At 42.1% G+C, this 21,340-nt stretch overlaps 1 protein-coding gene across 2 annotated transcripts in view; it reads right to left on the bottom strand.

The window, feature by feature from the left end:
• The window catches only part of UHRF2 (ubiquitin like with PHD and ring finger domains 2), a 75,951-nt gene that overhangs the window by 3,440 nt on the left and 51,171 nt on the right, over positions 1 to 21,340 (bottom strand). The window contains exons 8-15 of one of the 2 annotated variants that reach the window (XM_077344962.1): positions 20,907 to 21,014; positions 20,172 to 20,276; positions 9,952 to 10,058; positions 8,092 to 8,254; positions 6,623 to 6,760; positions 6,030 to 6,153; positions 5,478 to 5,641; positions 1,372 to 1,470 (exon numbers count right to left, since the gene is read on the bottom strand). In XM_077344962.1, coding sequence (XP_077201077.1) covers positions 1,372 to 1,470; positions 5,478 to 5,641; positions 6,030 to 6,153; positions 6,623 to 6,760; positions 8,092 to 8,254; positions 9,952 to 10,058; positions 20,172 to 20,276; positions 20,907 to 21,014 — 1,008 coding nt within the window. The remainder of the gene's footprint in view (positions 1 to 1,371; positions 1,471 to 5,477; positions 5,642 to 6,029; positions 6,154 to 6,622; positions 6,761 to 8,091; positions 8,255 to 9,951; positions 10,059 to 20,171; positions 20,277 to 20,906; positions 21,015 to 21,340) is intronic. The other variant, XM_077344963.1, reaches the window with a different exon arrangement.

Genomic DNA, 21,340 nt, shown 5'->3' with positions numbered 1-21,340 from the left:
CATGACAATGATTCTTGGAAGTGTTCTTTCAGTTCAGTAGCAACATGGCCATGGTGACATAACAATCTCCATATTCAGAGATTTACTGTCTCTAAGTCTCCAGTGGAAAGAGGAAAGCCCTGGCTTCCACGCCCTGCCTTTCTGACTCTCCAGGGCAACTGTTTCACCCACTGTGAGAATACTGGATTTGGCGGACTAGTGATCCAATGCAGCAAGGCTCTTCTTAGGTTCTTATGTTGGCCTACATATTCCTCGAAGCAGCCATTTTGCTGCTGCTCCAGGTCCACCCCTCCCCACACTATGCTGTGTGTAAGTGAGGGGGGAAACCCTGCTTCCCCTTAGGATTCAAGCAGGACCAAATACATAGTGTGGAAGTAACACTGAACATACTTTTGGAATACTGCTTAAATGCTGTGTGGCACATTAGTAGCACACCTGATTTGAGGGAAGTATGGAAAATTGACCTGTAAGAAAGAATGGCCAAAGACTGGTGCATGCAATCCCCATACCCTAAATCCTGCTTCAGTATTCAGTGTGAATTGAGACTGTTTGTTGAAAGTCATAATTACAGATGAGTGAGTCTTCTCACAGTAGTACTCTCAAACTGAAACAAATGAGTGTACATACACTCATAAACCCTTTTAGTCCTTCATACAGATTCCTAGTTTGATATCTGTCACAGAGTAAGAACAGTTTACGTACCCACTGCCAAGCTAAGCTAATATTCTGAATATGTTGTCGGAGGCCCGGTATCACTTAAGGTCTACTAAAGAGACCCAGTTGAAAGTACCATCTTAGGTAGAGGCTGGAAACAAAGGATGCTTCCTTGCCTCCTTTATTTTTCAGTGTGCCTCTGGCAACTAAATTGTTTAAAGTTGTGCTGTGCTGCGACTAGTTTTTTTTGGTTTGTTTCAGTTGTGAGCATTAAAATTCATTGGATGTTTTTAAATATGTACCTGCTGCTTTGAAGTGTATTCAAAAGGGACAGATGAATCTTCTAAGTGTATATACTGGAATAATAATTACAAGACATGAATACTGGAATAATAATTACAAGACCTGAATATGGACATCCTTTAATTTATTCCTTATGGTTTTGCCAGAATTCCTCTCTTTCAAGAGCTCTATAGTAACATCTCAGTTTGCTATGGTAGACGTATACATCTGTCTATAATAACTATATAATTAATACCTTTACTGTTTTAATGAAATTAAACCAATTAAGTGATTAAATGCTTAATACAGATCCACTATAAACAGCACAGCAGAAGGAGGGGGGTTCACCTTCAGTTGGAATGGTTGGTTAAGTTACTTCCATGGAAACACTGTGAACCTAAAATCCATCAAAGAACCAGGTTCAAGGGTACTTACTTTACAGACATTGTGGAGGCACTCTGTGGTTACGGGTTGGAAAACCAGCTCCTGGCAGCAGACACACATAAAGGATTGTTCCAATTTCTTCAAAAAATTCTAAGACAAAAATAACAAAGAATTTAGACAATGAAATCTGCAAATGAACACCTCCCCAAAATATCAGAGTAGTGAAAAAAATGTTTTTAATAACAAGGGGCACTTTCACAATAAGGAGCAGTCTACTTCTCGATGTCCTTGGTTCTAAGTCTGCTAGGCTAGCGATCCCCAACCTGTGGGCCGCAGACCACATGTGGTCCTTCGACTAATTGGAGGTGGGCCCCGAAGGACGCCTTCATCCCCCCCAGCCCTTTACAACACACTTCATTGTTGTGGGGTGTCTGTATCTTATTTTGTAGGGATGTTTAAACATTACCATAGCGATCAGAGAGCGCTAGGGCAGTGGTTGAGAGTAGAGGAGTAAACTACCCCCCCACCAGGCCTCAGTAAAAGGCGTAGAGTGGTCCCCGGTGAGTGGTCACTGGCGTTGAGTGGTCCCCGGTGATAAAAAGGTTGGGGACCACTGTGCTAGGCAACTGACTCCTCTCTTCATCCTCATCCTTGCCTTCTTGAAGATGTTACAAGCAGGTAAGCTTTTTCCATGCATACCCTATGGCTGCAGAAGGCCTGTCAGTATATTTATCCTTGCCTTTCTTTAGTGCCTGAACTACAATAAAGAAGTGCTTCATTCATTCATTCATTCATTCATTCATTCATTCATTCATTCATTCATTCATTCATTCATTCATTCATTCATTCATTCATTCATTCATTCATTCATTCATTCATTCATTCATTCATTCATTCATACTGCCCTCCCATACAGCTCAAGGTGGTTCACAAAAAACCTTGCAGGGGTAATACTTGGCACAGTCTAAGCATATAACTGGATGGAGTCACTGAAGCAGTAGGTGCAAACTTAAATGGACGCCAGGGAATGGTAGAGGACAGGAAGGCCTGGAGGATCATTGTCCATGGGGTCACGATGGGTCGGACACGACTTCGCACATAACAACAACAACAAAGCATATAACACAGCCATAAATATCAACAATAGTCCAACAGTAGTTTCAAATAGAGTGACAATTTAGACAAACCCCCCAGGGAGGTCAGGCTGCTTCAGGTCATGGAGGGAGTGTGTCTGGGGGGGGGGGGGACCACTGGGTGTTATTGGGTTTGTCAGACTCAAGCAAATGCCTGGTGGAGGAGCTCCCTTTTGCAGGCCCTGCAGAATTGTGGGAGTTCAGGCAGGGCCCTGATCTCTTCAGGAAGTTTGTTCCACCAGGTGGGGGCCAGGACAGAAAAAGCTCTGGCCCTTGTTGACGACGGACGTGCTTCTTTGGGGCCAGGGATCACCAGCTGGTTGGTGATATTGGAGCGTAGTGCTCTTTTGAGTGTGTAGGGGGTGCTTTACACAAGCATGCTATCTGCATTTACTGCACTGAGGCAGTGGATTTAGGAGAAAGGATGGATGGATGGAAGGAAAAGAGCTATTTTACCACATGCAGCTCTTTTTCCTTCTCCTTGGAGATAAGTTCTTCCGTTTTATATCCAAGCTAGCAACTAGCAATTTCAGTTGTTCCTGTTTGCTATTTGATTCTTGGATGCTTTAGGATGCTTTGGGCTGATCCTGCGTTGAGCAGGGGGTTGGACTAGATGGCCTGTATTGCCCCTTCCAACACTATGATTCTATGATTCCTCTGTTTAATAAAGCTCAAATTCACCTCTTCCAGGAGGCTTTGGTGCGCCTTGGGACTCAGTGCACAAACACTCTGGGTATGTGATTAGCACATGGTGTTTGGTAGACGACAACAAACTGGTGGGACATGAAGAATCTAGGAGTCTGTGTACACATAGTATATACAGCAAGCATCTTGTATGACTAGAATCAGAGATAGAATGCTTGGAAGAGTGTTTGGTATAATCTGAATATGCAGGGAATACACTGAAGCCAATGAACATTTTATTCTCAATTGTTTTTTGCAGGGGGAGGGTGGGTGGCAACTTGCCATTCCTAAGATGGCTGAGGATTCATAAGCATGGCTTCCTCACTCTTGCAGGGCTGGTGGCTAATGGTTAAGTCTCAAAGTCCTACTTTGAACCATTTCAGTACACAAGGCCCTGCCAGCAGTCCGGCCAATCACGTATCATCTTCACCCGTATCCCTCATGGCTGGCACCCCCACTGAGATATTATCAACTTGTCCATAACATCAGGGATGTTCCCAGACAGACTGAAAGAGGTGGTGGTGAGGCCTTTATTGAAAAAACAAGAGCTCAATCTGTCCAATCTAGCCAGCTGCCACCCAATCTTACATTTAGCATTTCTGGCCAAGGTCAATGAGGTCAACTACAGAGAATCTTGGAGGAAACCTTGGTGCTTGATCCTTTGCAGTCTGGTTTCCAACCTAACCACAGGATGGCTATGGCCCTGATTGCTCTGATAATTTCTGGAGAAAGCTGTATCTAGACAGGTTGGCGCTGCTCATATTAGGCCTGATAGCAGTGTTTTGACATGATTGATCATCAACTTTTGACCCACCAACTAGCCAGAATAGGGATAACAGACACAGCCTTGAAATGGTTGGAGTCCTTTCTCTGGAGTGGGGCCACAGGATGGCAGTAGGGAGAAATATGTCCTAATGTAGGGCCCTCAATTGTGGTCCCACAGGGAGCAATAATTTCCCTGATGCTATTTAATATCTATATGCGCCCCCTCACCCACCTGATTCAGAATTTTGGGCTGGTTGCCATCAGTATGCTGATGATACCCAGCTATTTCTGTTAATGAACACCACCAGACAACTGGGCCAAGTGTTTGAAGGTTGTGGCAGAAAGGCTCAACCAGAGTCAGCTGAAGTTGAATCCAGCCAAGATAGAGGTCCTTTGGCTGGGCAGGCAGGTAGAGATGGGTGATACAGCTCCCAATGCTTGACGGAGTGCAATAGCAACCACCAGCCAAACTGGCCTCACCGCCAGGAAACAGAAGATCAGCTCCTGCTACTAAACCTGACTGTCTGGGAAATTAGTTGGGAGCACTTACTTATGTAATGTTTTAGATGAATTATTGCTTTAATTTATTGTATGATGTTTTATGAATATTGTTACCTGCCCTAGAAGGGATGGCTGAAAGTTTAAAAAATTACTGCTCATCCCAACTCTCCTGTGAGCCCTCCCATCTCTCCCGAATGTCTTACCACCCAGTAGATGAAGCCCCACTCACCAGCTGCTCCAGGGTTATCGGCCCTAGCTACCGCAGCTCCGAGCCATGGAAGAGCCCCAACATAGCGATGCCTGGCCCAGGAAGGTGGAGCCAGACACCAGGACCAATTGACGGTGAAGCAGAGGATGCCACGTAAGCCTTGTATTGAGCAAGGATGCTGGGAACAATGGCTGTGGTGAAACCCCAGGCCGATCTCGTCCCAGGAGGTAAGCTTGGTGTCCAGAAGAAGATGGGCAGGAGGGAAGGCCAAGATGCGGGGTCTTTGTACACTTGAGGGGCAGGCTCAGGGAGCGGGGAAAGAGTGATAAGGAGGAAAGAGGCACAGGTTGAGGAGAAAGTAGAACCTGGGAGTAGTGAGGTTAAGTACCTCTGGCCCTGGGAAAAGGGGAATGGTGTATATGCTGGCTCCACCCCATTCTGAGACCCAGCCCGACCTCCAGCTGTTCTTCCTCCCACCACCTTGTAGTGGTGGAGAGCCAAGCCAGCCTAAGTGGTGCACAGATGATGATGATCATGTGAGCTGCTACTATAATAAGGCTTTGTTCTGAATTAGGTGTCATGAAGCAGCCTGAGATACCAGCTGGGTATCTGAACAAGCAATAGAGGAAAGAGCAACATCACTGAAACCTGGAATTGGCAAAACAAGCCAGGTTTCAGTAACTATTCGGAGACCCATTCCTGGTTTCACAAATGAACCCATTAAAAATAAACCATAGTTATGTATTACATCCAAACAAGCCCTATGCTTCCTGTTGTACATCAGGAAATGTTTTTACATGTGAATCTTCTACAGCAGTTGTAAGAAAGGCTAAAAGTGAAGAACGTAGGCTATTCTAGAAACATACTGGTCCTTCCTTGAGAGAAGCAAGAACTTCATCCCACAGCTTCTGGTTTGGAGAGTCTTCCTGAATTAACCACTGCTGTTGCTGAGTCAGCTGGAAAGCTTCACCTTTCCCACCATCTCCCATCCGCCTGGCTTTGGCTGCTTTTGGAGTTTCTTCTACAGCTTCTGAAAAATATTATCACCAAGCTGCTGGTATTGCCTTGCAAAGGATTCTTAAAGTAAAAGTATATGGATTCTCCAACCAGGCAAGGCTACTGATACAACTAGCAATAAGAGACATTCTCATTCATCTTATCTCTGCGCGGCTAGATAACTACAAAATCCACATTTTTTAAAACGGTACAGTACTAGAGTTTTTGACTGTAAAATATCCACATGATGCTGCAACACTCTGCTATTCTAATTTAAGTCTTAGTTAAGACAAAATGTCTTTATATTTTCCCTCATTTTCACATTCATGATTCAAACTGCTTTCCTCAGCCCAGCATTTCCCTATACTGCTTACTACACATTTACTGCCTATTCCCCAGCAAACAACTTCTGGCGGCCATACCATCATTGATTGATCTTTTTTGATTTCCATTGCTCTGTTCTGTTGGCTCCTGTTTCACAATTTGTTTTTTTACTTTATCCTTCTTTTCTTTACTAGCCATGGCTTCCAAGTAGCCTTCTGGAAACTAGAAGGGGAAAAAAATAAAAATTGAGAAATATTTTAAACAAAATTGAATTAAGAAAAAAAACATCCTATGAGAAAAGACCTACATCCCTTGGAGGTGGGAGGAGAGCTAAAAAGCATTCACCCAATCAACTGACTCAACTGATTTATTAATACCAATCTTACAGCCTAAGACACCACTGTTTCTTGGTTGTTGTTTTTTGTACTTTCTACTCTGCAGCCAATTTACCCGACCTCTACAGAATTATTTATGGGACCAGTTTGGAAATTAAAATGATAATGAAATAAGCTACAGCCCACCCACTTAATCATTACTAACAAGTGTCTATTTGGGATTCTTAAAATTTACCTATTCATTCAGTGTCAAAACTAATTTTATGAAAGGCTTGCTGTGTGACTTTCAGGTGAATTTTTTCAATTGTAGATGTTAGAATGGATATTTTTTCAGTATAATTTTGGCAAGTTCTAACCTGTAAACTCAGGCCCAGTTTCTTTGACCGCTCAGTTCCTTCTGAAGTCCAAGGTGCAGGTTCAGCATCATCCCGTCTCAGAAGATAGCGCCAAACTAAGAATCCACACTTTCCAATTTCTGGCCAATATTTCACCACCTATATTACAAAAGTGCCTTTAGATGTTTTATTTTGCCTTATACAATCTGAGAGTTCTTATAAATTTATATCTGGTTATATCACTCTACACATTTATTTTTAAATAATGAAAAGCTGAACAAATGCTGCTTCAAGATGGACCTAATGTGAACCTTTTAAATCATAAAACATTCATAACTGGCAACATCTAGCTTGTGGAATTCTTCAGTTGGATCCAAGAACAAGGTAAATGGTAAACTTAAGGTAATGGAGATGGCTCTGGTTGTAGCCAGGAAATCAATCTTAAAAATGGTTCCTTTGAACCCAAAGCACATATTGCCCAGTAACAAACATCCTGTTCTTGAACAAGTTGCTTGCATCATAGCTGACCTTATTCTATGGTTTTATTATACTAAATAGTGTTTTAAATTGCTATATTTTAACATAATTTAAATTTTTGATTGTTGAATTATTATGATTTGCTGGTCTTTGACAGAACAATAAATTCTGTTCAGTTGTTCAGGCCTAAGACTTCTGTGCCACCATAGGTTATACTCTATCCTTATAATGTTTTACACAAAACATTTAAGATCGTCTAGCATAGACTATATGCTGATAACCATCAACTCTACTGCTCTTTCTTAAAAGTATCAGGAGCAATGGTAGATACTCTAAACCACTTCCCAAGTGCAGAGACAATACACAAGATTGTGGTATGGTTCAGAACACAAAAGCAGTCCTACAGAGCATGGAACAGCACCCAGTTTTCCAGTGCTAGGCCTCATTTCTCTTTTTTAGGCACCTAAAGGTGGACTTCGGGAGGCCTACTCTGTGTGTCTCTTTTTTCCAAATACAAGATCAGTCACCATGGGAGACAAGGTCTCATAACACCCTCCCTACCATAGTGTCTTGGTACCAAGTCTGTTATTACTGCTGGACTTTCCAATTCACCTGATCTTTTAACTGATTTAATAAAGTTTTATAGGCTATTGCTTGGTTTTTTTTAAGAAAAAGCTTCAATAAATCAATGCAAGTATTTTCATTGTTCTGATATTTTAATATGATGTTTGAAAATTACTAGGAGTATTAGACAGACAGAGAGCAAATTGATTAAACAAATAAATTGCATTGGAAAGTAAAGAGACTGATGGTTCATATCAATGTTTTTGGAGAAACACACAATATAAGCTACTAATTTAATTACGGGAGAGCCCTGTAAAATGATTCCACCTTAGAATATGAGAGATCACCCAATGCCCCAAAGGGATGTCTAACAATAAAATTCATAATTTAAAAAAGAAGCACAATGCTGCTAATTTTTAAATGAAAAGCACGTAGAAGGAAAAATACACCTTGTAAATGCCATCATATCTATTGCCTTCTTCAGGAGCATATTTGCTGATCCTTCGTCCTTTTGAACTGCGAACCACTCGAACTGGTTTACCAGCTCTCCAGTTTTTAGACTCAGCTCCATTTTTATCATCCAGTGGGGCATCACAATTTAGGGCCAGTGCTCTGGGGGGGGGGGAAATATTTAGAAGTCTTCATATGATATAAGGCTTCCTAAAGCATTAAATACATCAACAGCACCCTAACAAATCAATCAATCAATCAATCATCCATCTAGTCCAAAATTTCTACAGTGCCCACAAGATACTCCAAAAAAGCATACAAGTAGGTCACAGAAGCTAGTCTTCCTTTCTCTGAGGCCCCAACTGGCATTTAAACATACGCTGCCAATAAACATGAGGTTCTATGTTAGTATCATGCGTTGTAGTCACTCAATCATACCATCTGATCACTCTCTAAAGGTACTGAAAGGTGGCAATGGGTCTCACAAGTTAAATATGTGTTGCATGATAAAGCCCTTTGTTTTGTCTGTTTTAAATCTATTGCCCATCAACTTCACTTGATGATTTTAAGTTCTAATATTATATATGTGTGTGTGGGAGAGAAAACACTCCAGTTGATTCACAGCATGCATAATTTTAGAAGTTTCTATACTGTTGGGTTTTTCTTAGAAGAGTTGGTTCTTATATGTCGCTTTTCTCAACCCGTAGGAGTCTCAAAGCGGCTTACAGTCGCCTTCCCTTTCTTCTCCCCACAACAGACACCCTGACTGTTTATGCACTGGGAACTTCACTTCCCCAGTTCCCTGCAGGAGCATAAATCGGGGGCAGATGAGACACACCAGGCCAAATTCTCCCCCATGTGGGTGCAGGAAGAGGTGAGGCAACCTGCCAAAACTAAAACTCCAGCCTGCAGCCCAGCATGAAACCTCCAGTGCATAAACAGTTCCTGTGTGGTGGGTGAGGCTGAGAGAGCCCTGATATCACTGCTCGGCCAGAACAGATTTATCAGTGCCGTGGCAAGCCCAAGGTCACCCAGATGGCTACGTGTAGGGGAGTGCAGAATTGAACCCGGCTCACCAGATTAAATGTCCACACCCCTAACCACTACACCAAACTGGTGTAGTTTTGCATTTCCTCAAAGAGAAGGTAATCTGACTATTTCAGCTGCCTATTTTTGCACCTTTTCCAGGTCTACAAAATTCTTTTAGATATGGAGTGACCAGAATTGTAGATGGTATTGCAGATAAACCTGCCTCAAAGATCAGTACATTGGATCCATGATACTGGCTGTTTTCTTATCAATCTCTTTCCTAATAATCTGTATCAAGGTGCCTAACATTTCGAGTTCATGTTAAAACCACGGGTTCATGCTACAAGTTGAGAGTTGTTGTCGTACTGTGAATCTGTTGTAGTATTTTGTTATAAAATATTATGATCAATTTGTATACTCATGACGTTTTATGTAAACCGCCCTGAGCTTTATGGGAGGCTGGTATAGAAATCCAAGAAAATAGATAAATAAATAATCTTGCCATATTCAGCTATTTCACTTTGACTTTTATGGTCAACTCCAAGTTACTCATTAAAATATTGGCTTGGATCCCATATAATGCAACAAATGGCAAAAGTGATAATCGTTGGGAGCCTTCCTTCCTCCTGCTTCAGCCTTTCATGCCCTTAGAAATCCTGTCCTTAGAAGCTGGTGGACCCTTGGACCAATGTGTGTGTGTGTAGGGGGGGGGGGCATGAGAGCAAAGTGAAGATCTGAAGCAAGAATGTAAAACTGACAAAGACTGCCCCTTCTCTTTTGAATGTCTTTTCCCTTCAATAATACCAATTGGTTAAGACGATCAAACCTACCTGTTCATATGTGTTAAAGTTTGATCAAATGAATGTTCTCCAATCCTTTTATTGCCAGAAAGATCTCTCCCACCACTCCCAGTATAAGTGAATTCATCACCTCGGTCCTAGATGAGAAGATCAGTCACTGATTAAAATTTTCAATGGACTTAAGAGCTCAAATATATAATTTAAAATTACCTGTGTCAGGGCTTTGCACATAATAATTAGTCAGCACCAGGTCTGCTATGAACTAGGGAGAGAATTTGGCTATAATGGGGATTGATCACAGAAGGATAGGATGCTTTCCTAACATACTGTACATATTTTATACAGAATATATGGAAATTCTAAAAGGATCAAGAATTGATAGCTTTTATTCAACTCCTTTCCCTCAAGTGTGTCCTGGGGAAGATTCCATAAGATTCCCGCCCCCCAAGACTTTGTCTACATGGCTGTAAAGTCCCAGACACACTACCACATATTATTTTGGAGTGTCCAGTCTTCTCTCCCCAAAGAGCTTCAATCAAGTCATATTTGAGGGATTTAAATTCCAAAGTCAGTTCTAAATCCCTCATCATCCAATTAATGCTTTCAGAAAAGGATCCCATTAAACTTGCCAGGGTAGCTGATGCCCTTGGAAGCATGTTCCAAATAAATAACATGTTTACAAGAGTGGAAACGTAATATTGTTTAATCTATTTTTTTTTCCTTGGACTGTTTTGTGTATGCCAATAAAGGTTTTCTGAGTCTGATAGCTTAACTATACCTTATATATTGCTTATGTACAGCTTATGTCATCCTCTCATCACATGAAGAATCAATAGAACAGAATTAACATATGTTAAAACTGTGCTAGCGAAATATATTTTGAATTCCCCGCCACAACATCTCATACGCAAAGAAATAGTAGCCTCTAAGAATTGCAACTACCTAAACAACTTCCAAATATTTAGAAGATGAGGAAAATGCACTAGGCAACTGGCACAATTAGAATCTTTTACAGAAGTATAGGAGCTCCATAACTGGGGTCCGTGCATTTGACATTATCTATTCAAAAACTGCATTGTAAACTCCCATAGACATCCAGTAACAACTGAACTTACATTGATAACATATGCTAAAAAAAACTGTACTTTAAAAACCACAAAACAATAATGGATTGAAATAAACCTCTTATAACAGAACTGCCAGTATATTCCTTCACAAAATAGGTTGTTACAGGTCATAGACCAGATTTCCCTTATAATAGGAATAATAAGAAGAAGAAAAAGGAAGGGGAATGCTACAAATTACTTATTTTTTTCCTTAGCTATCAAAAATATTAGAATGAAAAAAGCTATAAAAAGTTGATTCAAATACATTAATGTGTGTCACAAATACAATTTCACATTTTATGAACAGTAGTAAATTAGTAGACATAACAATCTGCTGACCTGTATGACAAACTTTAGTAGAGATTAGCAATAGCTGATCTCCTGTCAGTCTGGTGTCTCTAAAATGCTGGGGAGACAGTCTACCATCTCACAAACTGAACTTTAAAAATTCATGATGGTTTGTGATTCACAAACCAGGCATATATCAAATCACAAACCACATTTTTCCGGTTCACGTCCATCCCCAACCTTAAGTGATTAATGACTTATCAAACATACATGAATGATTTCTAATACTTTTAGAAGCAATTTATGAAAGAATTAACTGCACACCATAAATAGGACCTCTTGGTCCTATTCACCACCTAATTTAAATCTAATGAAAGAAATAAATAGTTTTCTAGAAATGACTGATAAATGTATAGTGCTATCCTGATCTTGACTCAGCCTTCCATCCTCCCGAGGTCGGTAAAATGAGTACCCAGCTTGCTGGGGGGTAAACGGTCATGACTGGGGAAGGCACTGGCAAACCACCCCGTATTGAGTCTGCCATGAAAACGCTGGAGGGCGTCACCCCAGGGGTCAGACATGACTCGGTGCTTGCACAGGGGATACCTTTACCTTTACCTTTACCTTATCCTGATCTTTCTAAGCCTGCTGAGTTCAATAGACAAACAAGAGTGTACCACTCTGCTTAAAATTGCAGTATTAGCTGAGGAACATAGTGAGAAGATTTTAAATGTACTTGGTTGTGTAATAGTACAATGCAGCTGAGGGGGAAAACCATAGATATAACTACTAAAGATATGTTAACCTGAACAATTAACTAGGTCAACTGAGATTGAGGTTGGCTGAACCAACATCATCTACTGGGCCCCCCAGAATCCCTCAGCCCTGACCTGAATCCTCAGCCAACCAACCCGTGGAGTCACAATCACATGTTTAATGTTGTTACCACCAGTTACAGAATGTTAGAAAACCATTGTTATATGTTATTACTGTTGTTTACTGATGCAATTACACTGTATTATCCTTATGTTCTCCTATGTTTTGTGTAAACTGCCCTAAGCCACAGGGGAGGGCAGTATATGGATGGGATGGGATGAATGGATGGCAAGCCACAGGATTAACTGATCATACGCTTCACTCTCATGTGCAATTTTATGTCTTCCAGTTGCCAAAAATTGTTGTTAACATAAACCCACTGGTTTTTCAAAGTTTGATTTAAGTTCCCAAGGATGAGGGTAGAAAAATCAGCGAACAAATGAGGAGAACCTTGAGCAAAGGGAATGTACAATTATAAAGCTATTAGTTATTGGCAGAGAGTATTCTGATCAAATGGTGACAAAAGAATCAACAACATCATTATCAGCAAGTTATTCTGTAATAATTAATTATAGCAATTTTTCAGTGCTCCTGAGAAAAATATTCTCAAAGCCATACTAGAAGGCAGAAGGCACGAGTAGCACTGAAACAGAATTTTCTAAATCAAAGTATGTACTTAGAAGCAATATACTGACAAAACACTATATTAAATAATACATCCTTATCCATGGTTCCTCTATATATTTGTGAAACAGCCAGTGGGGTGGAACGTGTCTGGCTGTCCAAGTTGGAACAGGGCCAATTGGACCATCTCCTTACATTCTTTTACCTCACAATTCTTTCAGTTCTTTGGAGTCCATCACCCAGTGTTTTAGCCGCCCCCTCACTTAAGGCCTGCTGTGAAGGAAGCCTCTAACACAGTGGTTCTCAACCTGGGGGTCCCAACCCCTTTAGGGGTCGAATGACCCTCTCACGGGGGTCGCAGCAGGGCAAGCAGCTTGGCCTTGAATAAATCTTTGTTGGTCTTAAAGGTGCCCCTAGACTCAATTTTTGTTCTTCCAAATCATTGGTCTTCATGACTCGGTTTGTACCCCACCCTTCTTTCCAAGAGGGTCCCCAAAGTGGCCGACATTGCTCCTCTTCCATCTCATCCACTCAACAGCCTTGTGGGGTAGATCAAGATAGAGTGTTCGTTTGTCTGGAGTAGCGGAAAAGAGCGACATTGGCATGGTGGGACAAGAGGCAGAACTGAACTGATAAACCACAGGAAAAATACAATTTATATACAACTAGGGGCAAAGCCCGTTGTATCCAAGAATACAACAGGCGCTAGAGCTTGGCAGTGGGAAGAGGAAGGGGAGGAGCTGTCCAGTCTGTAAGGGCATGGGGTTGAATGTGTGTGTTGTGTGGGAGGTTGTGGTGGCGTGGTGGCAAATGAAGGCATGAGTGTGGAGATATGGGTGTCAAGAACCTGTGGTTTGGAATGTTCGTTGAGTGTGGGAGAGGACTGATCTTTGGGAATTGTGGCATAGTGGTTACAGATGAGCTTTCCAGAGCCATGTCTTCAGATATGTGAATGGAAAATCAGACTGGAGACTCTTCTTAGGGGAAGATTACATGGCAACCAATTCCCACCATTTCTGTGTTATGCCGAAATGCCCCTCTGCCCTAATACACATGGGGTAGTCACACTACACAGGTGTCCACCCTGTTCCTTCTGTCTCCCATATTTTCACTGTTGGTAAAATGTTATGTGCCCACATGCTTCTTTCATGGTTGCTCCTTAGAAGAACGGATTTTGTACCCTATTGCTTACTACCCAAAGGAGTCTCAAAGTGGTTCACAAACACCTTTTCCATTCATCTCTCCACAATAGTCAACCTGTGAGGTATGTGGGGTTGTGAGAGGTCTGAGAGAACTGGGAATGGGCCTCAGTGACCCAACAGGTCTCAGGTGTCTCAAAGCATTTTCTAATCGTCTTCCCCTTCTCTCCCCATAGCAGACTCCCCATGAGGGAGATGGGGTAGCGAGCCTCACAGGGAAAGTGGCAACCCTAAGAGGAAGACTGTCTGTGCACAGCAGTCTTGACCTTAGTCTTCTCTTCCTCTCCCTCTCACTATTTACAGTTTCAGGCTGTAAGTATTTAGATCTTCCTGCACTTTCCAGACTCACAGGACTGATGCTGGTCTGCCTGTCTGCGCCCCAGAATACAAAGTTGCTGGTAAGGGCTGGCCATAGCTCATAGCCCAGGAGGGACACACCTGCACCACTCCCTCCCAACAGGCAAAAATGGCTCCTTTGAAGGCTGGACTCTGGGGCATTGTATGATTTTGAAGTCCCACCTCCAAACCTCCAGGAATATTTCCAACCTAGGGGTAGCTAACCTCCTGGTGGAGTCCGGAGAGCTCCTGGAATGACAGCTCACCTGCAGAATATAAAGATCAGCTCCCCAGGCAGAAAGGGCTACTTTGGAGAGGGTTGTGGTAGAGAAGAAACATTTAAGGTCTCCCACACAGGTTGCTGTTGTTGAATTGAAACACTTGAGGCCTACTGCACAGGGTTGTTGTGCAGATGAAACAGGAGACAAAAATAAAGTTTAATCTGCAGAATAACGCTGTGCAGTGGCCTCAAACCTGCAGAGAGTTGCAAAGAAGAAAAACACATGGCTTGGCTGTGTCTAACCCCCAGCCAGAGTAGTATTTTAAGTGAGAAGGGGCTTTTCTGTGGGCTCACTGTTAGCCAACAGTTTGGCAGAAGGGGAAAGTTCCCCACCCTCAAAAGGAAGGCCCTCAGACTCCCCTGAGTTGCTCTTGGAAAGGCCTCCTTCCCTCAGTCTGGGCCTGTCAGAGGTTCCTTCACAGCAGGCCTGAAGGGGGGGAGGGGGAGCACTCTGCAGCCTCCTGCCAGCTCTGTCAGGGTTCTGAGGCAATTTGCAGTTGGACATGACAGTTAGGACAGCCTTGGGGCGAAAACGGCTGGCACAGCCTGTTCAAGCCTCTGTTCCCATTCCCCTTGGCTGCCCTACTGACCTCCTCTCCCTTTGGTGGTCAGGACCAGACTGGCAGCCATTTCTCCAGATTGCCCCTGGCTGGATGGAATTTTGGTCTGTCTTGGTGAGGGGGCCAATCGGAAGGCGCTTTGCGCCTTCCAATTGGCCCCTCCGCTTGTCAGTCCAGGGCCATGGGACCAATTGTTGCCCTTCCTAATCACGGACTGAGCCCACCCCAACACCCCTTACTGTTTTATTAAGAGGGAAAAGATCATGAACAATGGATCAGTTTTGGTTTAAGTTCTGTGAAAGAACACTTGCATAATCTTATGGCTGGAGGTGACTACAACATGAGGAACTGTAGTAAAGGGTCAGGGCATTAGGAAGGTTGAGAACCACTGCTCTAATAGCCTCTGAATGAGGCGAGGGAGGCGTTTCCGAGAACGCAGAGGAGTCTGTGAGCGTACTTGTGCTTTCCTTTTGAGCAGGGAAAGCTTTTCCCTTCTGCCTAACATTTGGGAGTTAGGGTTAGGGAGGCCACAGAAAAACCCCTTCTCCCTTAAAATACTGCTTTGGCTCACCTCGCTGTTGAAGGTGCAGCCACGCCATGTGTATTTCTTCTCCGAAACTCTCTGTAGATTTGAGGCTTACTATACAGGACTTTTGTGCAGATGAAACTGGTTGCTGTTGCGGAGGTTCTTTTGCCTCCTGTTTCATGTGCACAGCAACCCTGTGCAGTAGGCCTCAAGTGTTTCAAATCCACAGCACCTACATGGGAGGCCTTAAATGTTTATTCTGCACAACAACCCTGCCCAACCTCCAAAGCAGTCCTTTCTGCCTGGGGAGATGATCTTTATAATCTGAAGATGAGCTGTAATCCAAGGAGCTCTCCAGGCACCACCTGGAAGTTGGCTACCCATGAGCTGGAATTATTCCTGGAGGTGGGACTTCAAAATGGTACAATGCCTCAGTCCACCTTCCAAAGCAATCATTTTCACCTGAGAAGCTGATCTTTATAATCTGGAAATGAGCTGTAATTCCAGGAACATTCCAGGTCCTACCTGGAGGTTGGCAACCCCCAGGTTGGAAATATTCCTGGAGGTTTGGAGGAGGCCTTAAAATGGTACAATGGCTCAGAGTCCACCCTCCAAAGTAGCCATTTTTGCCTGCCTAGCTGATCATTATAATCTAGAGATGAACCGTGAACCTAGAGATGATGGTAGAGGCTTGCAGACTGAGGTTGGGGGGGGGGGGGGTGCAGGTATGTCCCTCCTGGGATATGGCTTTGGCCAGTCCTTACCAGCAACTGTTTGTATTTTGGTGTGCAGACAAGCCAGCATGGTTCCTGCAAGTCTGGAAAGTGCAGGAAGATCTAAATAAAGAATATTTACAGCCTGAAACAGTAAAGGGTGAACAAGTAAATGGCTGGAGAGACATACGAACTGAAGTTACTTTTATCAAGCTTGGCCTGGTAAATAAAAATCAGTATTTGCCAGGAAAGCCCTATAAAATCAAAGGCATAAGTGGCCTAGAATTTCAAGTGGAGTTAGCTTTACAGGAAAGTAGACAGTGAGACTTTGGGGGGAACTAGGAGATCCACTTTTATTAGGCAATGATTTGGCCTAGTGACAACAACAGGGACTGCAGTTGCCAACAGTAGGCCTCAGGCTTCAGAAGCCAAACAACCAAGTGGATTCTGGGGCAATGTACATTCCTTTAGATGGGATGCATGTGAGAGGAGAGAGCTTTTCCTTCAGCCTAACTGCCTAGAGATGAGCTGTACTTCCAGGGAATTCTGAGACCTCATCTGGAGGCTGGCATCCCTAAACCGGAGTGGGATACAATGCTACACAGTCATCCCTCCAAAGCAGCCATTTTTGCATGGGGAGCTGATCTTTATAGTTTGGAGATGACCTGCAATTCCAGGAGTCTGAACATATTCCTTGAAGTTTGGAAGTGGAGCCTCAGAGGTGTGTAATGCCTCTGCAGCCACCTAACCTGCCACATAGTTGTTGTTGTTGTTAGGTGCGAAGTCATGTCCGACCTATCGCAACCCCATGGACAACGGTCCTCCAGGCCTTCCTGTCCTCTACCATTCCCCGGAGTCCATTTAAGCTTGCACCGACTGCTTCAGTTACTCCATCCAGCCACCTCATTCTCTGTCATCCCCTTCTTCTTTTGCCCTCAATCACTCCCAGCAATAGGCTCTTCTCCAGGGAGTCCTTCCTTCTCATCAGGTGGCCAAAGTATCTGAGTTTCATCTTCAGGATCTGGCCTTCTAAATAGTAGTCACGGCTGATCTCCTCTAGGACTGACCGGTTTGTTCGCCTTGCAGTCCAGCCACATAGTACTCCTGACCTATTTCTGGTCGAGAAAACATTGCAGAGAGGAGGTAAGGCTGCTCTGCCCATGAGGCTGGGAGTTCAATCCCAGCAGCTGGCTCAAGGTTGACTCAGCCTTCCATCCTTCCGAGGTCGGTAAAATGAGTACCCAGCTTGCTGGGGGGTAAATGGTAATGACTGGGGAAGGCAGTGGCAAACCACCCCGTATTGAATCTGCCATGAAAACGCTAGAGGGCGTCACCCCAGGGGTCAGACATGACCCAGTGCTTGCACAGGGGATACCTTTACCTTTAGGTGTGCATAAACCTGACTAGGGTCAAGAGTACTTGCCAGCTTCCAAGTGAGGCACTAAACCCACACCAAATCATCAGCTAGCGCCTGTTGTATTACAGAATGCAACAAGCTTTACTACTAGTCCCAATATAAATGCCAGCACCATTTTAAAAAGAGCCAACAACAGCCTCAGAAGCAATCCTCTGCCAATGAGCAATGTGTATAACAGTGGATTGTTAGATGACACGGCTTGGCCTTTGCAGCTGACTCGAGGACCATCAGGTACCTCCTCATGAGATTTCTCCAATCTAAAGACAGCAAAGATTCTAAAGGCAAATTCCCAGAGCAGCAGCAATAGCTCACTAAGCACTGTTGGCAGAAAGTACATGATATTCAGATACTCTTTAGGGTGTTTATTCTTTTTTTAATAGCTCTTAATAACTACTCTTAACACATTGCTTATTGCTTTACTGTTCACCTGAAGCATGCTTAAAATTTCCTCCTGATGGTAGAGAGTTGGAGAAGAGGGTATCGGCATTTCTCTGATGGTAGAAAACAGCTTATGTATACATACATAAGCATGGCTAGATAATAGGAAAAAGGAGACAACATTGATTTGTCACATAGCAGAACAGCTGCTCTATTTATATGTTGTAAATGTTTCCCCGACATGTTTCCAGGTGACAGATGATGAAATTCCAAAACCTACCTCAGGACTTCACTGTTTCAGATCTCAGTTTTAATTCTTTTTGAGTGCTTGGACTGTACAATTTCTAAGTGTAGAAGGGGACTCACAGGTCTGAATACTACTCCCTCCACACAGAAAAGTAGCAGATGAGAAGACCGCACTAGAACCTTTGCTTCTGACACATCACACTCAGTGCTTCCCAAACAGGGAGCAACAACAGGAGATTTACCACATTTCTATAAATGTATGTATGTATTTAGTGTATCATTTCAAGAGGTATGTTGCACTGAGAACATTATGAGATTGTAAAATTAATATGCAAATAAACAGTAACTATGGGGAGTCCTTCCTAAGCTATGTTAGGATGAAGGATCTGTCTTAACCTTCTCCTAGTTTTCTTCGCACAAGGGGATTTTAAATGTATGGAAGCGTAATTAATCATGTGATCCCCATCTTTAGTCAGAAGTGACAGTCAACACATAGGTTAACCACCTCAGCGAGGCCAGCTAAGAAACAATACTAGAAAGAGAGTGCCATCACAGCCAAAATGTAAAATTATATTTAGGATATTAATATAGCTAGCTTTACTGAAAGAAAAATAATAATCAGGACAGAATTCAATACTTTCCATTCACCACAGCCACCTTCGCCAATGTTAAGTGCTTATTCTGTATTATTAACAGACAGACCTCAGCAAAACCAGAACTTGAATTAGCCAAATTAATGTATTCAGTCCCAACATTATGAAATGCTATGCAATATTCACATTCACATTCACAATAATGCATAAAACCTGAATATGTATTTCTTTGGAAATATGCAATCTTTGTTATAGATTGTTTCATGTATTGTTCTTTGTTCTTATGTAAACCGCCCTGAGCCTCCGGGGAGGGCGGTATATAAATGTAAATGTAAATGTAAATGTAAATGTAAATGTAAATGTAAATGTAAATGTAAATGTAAATGTAAATGTAAATGTAAATGTAAATGTAAATAGTAAGTAAGTAAGTAAGTAAGTAAGTAAACAAATACTATTAATTTCAGAAATGTATGCCTGCAAAGTAAATGTAATTAGAATCTTGGTGCCAGACACTACAAATAATTCTAAAGCAAAGTGATTCCTCCTAGAAAGAGGAATTTTTTAAAAAGTTTTTGTATTCTGCCCTGAAGCATTATGGGAAGGGTGCTCAGCCAGGATAGACCATTTTAGTCTTCAGATATGAAGAAATCAATGGTTTTTCCAGAAGATGCTGATGTCTTATCACAGAATTAAACTCTAAATTTCGAGGATGCATAGAGAAAATACATTGTTGATTCCTTAACCATCACTTTGCTTGCAACCAAAAGCAGTGGCTGAACCCTTGTGAGATGAAAGAATCTCATGAGAATTTAAGAAGACCTGTAGGACATTTATGGCTTACATAGTTTCCACAAAGATGTATAGGGGGGGTGAGGAAGCAAGAAGAATAGTCTGCTATAGCTTCTGGACAGAAAGGTATGGCAATGAAGGCAAGGTTTAATTTTTCTGTAAGTCGAGGGGATCTCTGCTTTCTCATCTATTTGTGCTTCCAGTGTATCTGCATAGTGGGACTCAACTTTACTACTATGCACAGCAGTTAAGATATTTTGAAATATTTCTCGATATTGCAAATAACATTTGATTTTACATATGCTATCACTGACCATGTGAAAGCAGGCAATTATGTTAACTCTCAACACATGCAAAATATTCTGAATATAAAACTTACCACTTCATCTTCAAATCCTCCAGCCAGCACAAGGGAGTAAGCTCCATCATTACTACGACCATGAATTCCGCCAACATGAGGTCTATGGACACCTGCTTCACTCACCTTCATGATAAATTAACAAATTTATTTTAAAAGGAGTTCACAGGCTGTGACAGCAATGATCTAGATTTGTATTTAACATTTTGCTTCAGACAGCAAACTTCCCATCTTTAGCACAAATTACACTGTGATTTAAAATTGTCATACATCCTGGAGGCTGTAATTCAAGAACTACAAGCCAAAATTGGACCAATAATAGTAACTAGATCTTCATTCAAATGTATGTAATAATATCGAAGCAAAAAAATTGACTCCTCAGGACAAGTCACAAATAGAAGGTCCAATCATAATAGACTGTTAATGGGTCAGCCACCAAATATTGCATGCCTAGCATTTGTAAGATAATAAATAAATAATAAATAGTCTCCAGTGCACCATGAAGAGGGGCTGACAAAAAAAAACATGGAGTCTTATTGTACATGGCAATCTTTGGATCATCATAGTGATATTTTAAAAACCCTCATTATTTGAAGCACTGAAAATACAACTGGAGTATGTTTTGTAACTTGCCCACTAGTGTAGTGATACAAAAGAAAAAGGGGTGCTTCTATGTAGAAAAATCATATTTTCCTATGTAGAAAAATCTATGTAGAAAAGTCCTATGATTTTCCTATGTAGAAAAATCATATTTACCTGCACTCTGAATTTCCAGGTTGTTCCAACAGGAACTCCAGGAATAGGTCCATAGTGGTTAGAAGGAACAATAGTGCATTCTTTAGTACGCCCAACACAGGCCATACCCTACAAACATGAAAACAGTAAATGCTTCAGTAATAATTGTGAAATTTCAGTAATATTTCAGTATCCATAATACTTGTGAAGTTTAATGACCAGACACATAAGCAATTGCTATCCCTAATTTATGTATAGAACTCATTTCAACACACAGGTAGATTCACATAAAGCAGGTTGGGGTGCACACAGCAGCACTGACTCCCATTGTGCATAACAGGGCATTTTATGACTTTTATGGAATTTTATATGTAATGGAGATTTCCTAGTAATTTGCACAGTGCATTTTCACTGACTAGCGAAAGATGTGTGAGTTATGGTGTATATTTTGCATT

This window comes from Paroedura picta, chromosome 7 (genome assembly GCF_049243985.1).
Source record: "Paroedura picta isolate Pp20150507F chromosome 7, Ppicta_v3.0, whole genome shotgun sequence".
Classification (NCBI taxonomy): Eukaryota; Metazoa; Chordata; class Lepidosauria; order Squamata; family Gekkonidae; genus Paroedura; species Paroedura picta.
This window is presented reverse-complemented; position numbering and strand designations above follow the sequence as displayed.